Raw genomic sequence first — 2500 nt, 5'->3', positions numbered from 1 at the left:
TCAACCGGGAGCAAACTTCGAAGCCATGCTGAAATATCTCACTGTATTCTGCCTCTTCTTGGCGGTCGCTGCAACAGGTAAAGACTTTATGAAATCGTGGATTCCTCTTTTACTCTTATACATGTATTCCATAGTTCTATTATTCCATAGTTCCATAGTTCTATTATTCCATTGTTCTTTTATTATTCCATTGTTCTTTTATTCCATTATTCTACCGATATATCTCTCTATATATAAATGGCAGTTTGTCTGTGCGTGTTTCTGTGTGTCTGTTTGCTTGTACCCTCACCCTGACCACGGCTTTCAACCGATTCTGATGAAACTTGACACACACATAGCCCAATGTCATAATTCAAAACTAACGCAGCGAAAATTTTGAAAAGTTCCCCCAGTTCTGAAAAAAATCGATAAATTCGACATGGGGTCGAGAATCAGAAACACAAACCGCAAACTGTCTAGGGGACGCAACTCCACCTTTTTTAACTAAAAAAAAAATTTACCATCATTTTTTTTCCATTTTTTTGTTATTTTTTGGCTATAACTCTCTAAAAATGCTTTATAGTTATTTCCCTTACAAACCTGAGCAACGCCGGGCGATACTGCTAGTTATCATTACAGACGATGAATTCAACTACCGTAAATCCTTGAGTATAGTCCGCCCTTGAGTATAATACAGAGGGGATTTTTAGGGGGTTGTACCTCTGAAAAACCTAAACCTTGTGTATAATACGCACCCCTTCTCTAACTTGAGTCAAGGAGGTCTATATAACGTCCTTGGTTTGTAAAAATGTATACGGTAACGTCCTTTATTATTATTGTATATATAACATAATGCAAACTTGTATATGCAGGGGATTTTTAGGGGGCTGTACCTCTGAAAAACCTAAACCTTGTGTATAATACGCACCCCTTCTCTAACTTGAGTCAAGGAGGTCAATATAACGTCCTTGGTTTGTAAAAATGTATACGGTAACGTCCTTTATTATTATGTATAATAACATAATGCAAACTTGTATATGCAGGGGGTTTTTAGGGGGGTGTGTACCTCTGAAAAACCTAAACCTTGAGTAATAATACGCACCCCTTCTTTAACTTGAGTCAAGGAGGTCTATATAACGTCCTTGGTTTGTAAAAATGTATACGGTAACATCCTTTATTATCATTGTATATATAACATAATGCAAACTTGTATATGCAGGGGATTTTTAGGGGGCTGTACCTCTGAAAAACCTAAACCTTGTGTATAATACGCACCCCTTCTCTAACTTGAGTCAAGGAGGTCTATATAACGTCCTTGGTTTGTAAAAAATATATACGGTAACATCCTCTATTATTATTGTATATATAACATAATGCAAACGTGTAGCATTTTTGTGCATGTTACCCTATCTTTATGGGGGCCACTTTCGGTCTGGTAGGAACCACAGCAAAAGACATGGTCAGACTACAACAACCGCCGTTTCTCGGCAACTCTTATGTGCATCCTTGAAACTGTTTTCGAACATGGTTAGTGTGATTATTGATGCTGCTGTAGTTTCCTTGTCTGTGAATATTTCTATGATTCTCTGAACTGAGCGGAAGAGATGCTATGCTCTTTTACTCTCTTTTACTTGTTTCAGTCATTTGACTGCGGCCATGCTGGAGCACCGCCTTCTAGTCGAGTAAATCGACCCCCAGGACTTATTCTTTGTAAGCCTAGTACTTATTCTATCAGTCCCTTTTGCTGAACCGCTATGTTACGGGGACGTAAACACACCAGCATCGGTTGTCAAGCAATGGTGGGGGGACAAACACAGACACACAAACATATACACACACATATATATACATATATACGACGGGCTTCTTTCAGTTTCCGTCTAACAAATCCACTCACAAGTCTTTGGTCGGCCCGAGGCTATAGTAGAAGACACTTGCCCAAGGTGCCACGCAGTGGGAATGAACCCGGAACCATGTGGTTGGTAAGCAAGCTACTTACCACACAGCCACCCCTGCGCCTATGTAGACTTTTCTAGATCTTTGTATATGTTTTGTGTTTGCAAATGGTTTCTGTGAAACTGGAGGACGTGTGGTACCTGAAGTCTTCTGTGGTACCTGGCAGTCCGTCTTCCACTTGACCCCATCAACCGAACACCTGGCTAATGAAAACAGCTTTGTGTTTTGGAGCAAAAACCTTCATTTCACATTGCCTCAGTCCACTCAGCTAACAAAAAGGACTAACCCTGCAACGGACCAGCGTTCCATCAAGGTGGGGAATTTATACGCCATGAAACCAGGAAACCGGCCTTATGCGTCAGCATGGCTCGAGATGGTAACTTTTACTTTTTTTACCCCCTCCCCGAAATTGCTGGCCTTGTGCCAAAATTTGGAACCAATATAAGATGATACAAGAAAATCACAAATCTCTGGCGGAGCTTCATAGCTTAAGGGGTCACCCAGAGATTACCTGTTTGTATCACAGTGTGAAATCTAAATTCGTATCATATTCTTAATAGAGTAA

At 40.2% G+C, this 2500-nt stretch overlaps 1 protein-coding gene across 1 annotated transcript in view; it reads left to right on the top strand.

Moving 5' to 3' along the window:
• The window catches only part of LOC118768310 (kielin/chordin-like protein), a 19386-nt gene that overhangs the window by 5 nt on the left and 16881 nt on the right, over nt 1-2500 (top strand). Inside the window, exon 1 of the mRNA XM_036514517.1 lies at nt 1-77. This exon is cut by the window's left edge and continues 5 nt beyond it. Within this exon, the coding sequence (XP_036370410.1) occupies nt 26-77 (52 nt within the window). The 5' untranslated portion in view covers nt 1-25. The remainder of the gene's footprint in view (nt 78-2500) is intronic.

The sequence above is a fragment of the Octopus sinensis genome, linkage group LG28, assembly GCF_006345805.1.
Source record: "Octopus sinensis linkage group LG28, ASM634580v1, whole genome shotgun sequence".
Lineage (NCBI taxonomy): Eukaryota > Metazoa > Mollusca > Cephalopoda > Octopoda > Octopodidae > Octopus > Octopus sinensis.
Note: the sequence above shows the minus strand (reverse complement) of the source record. Positions and strands in the feature narration are given on the sequence as shown.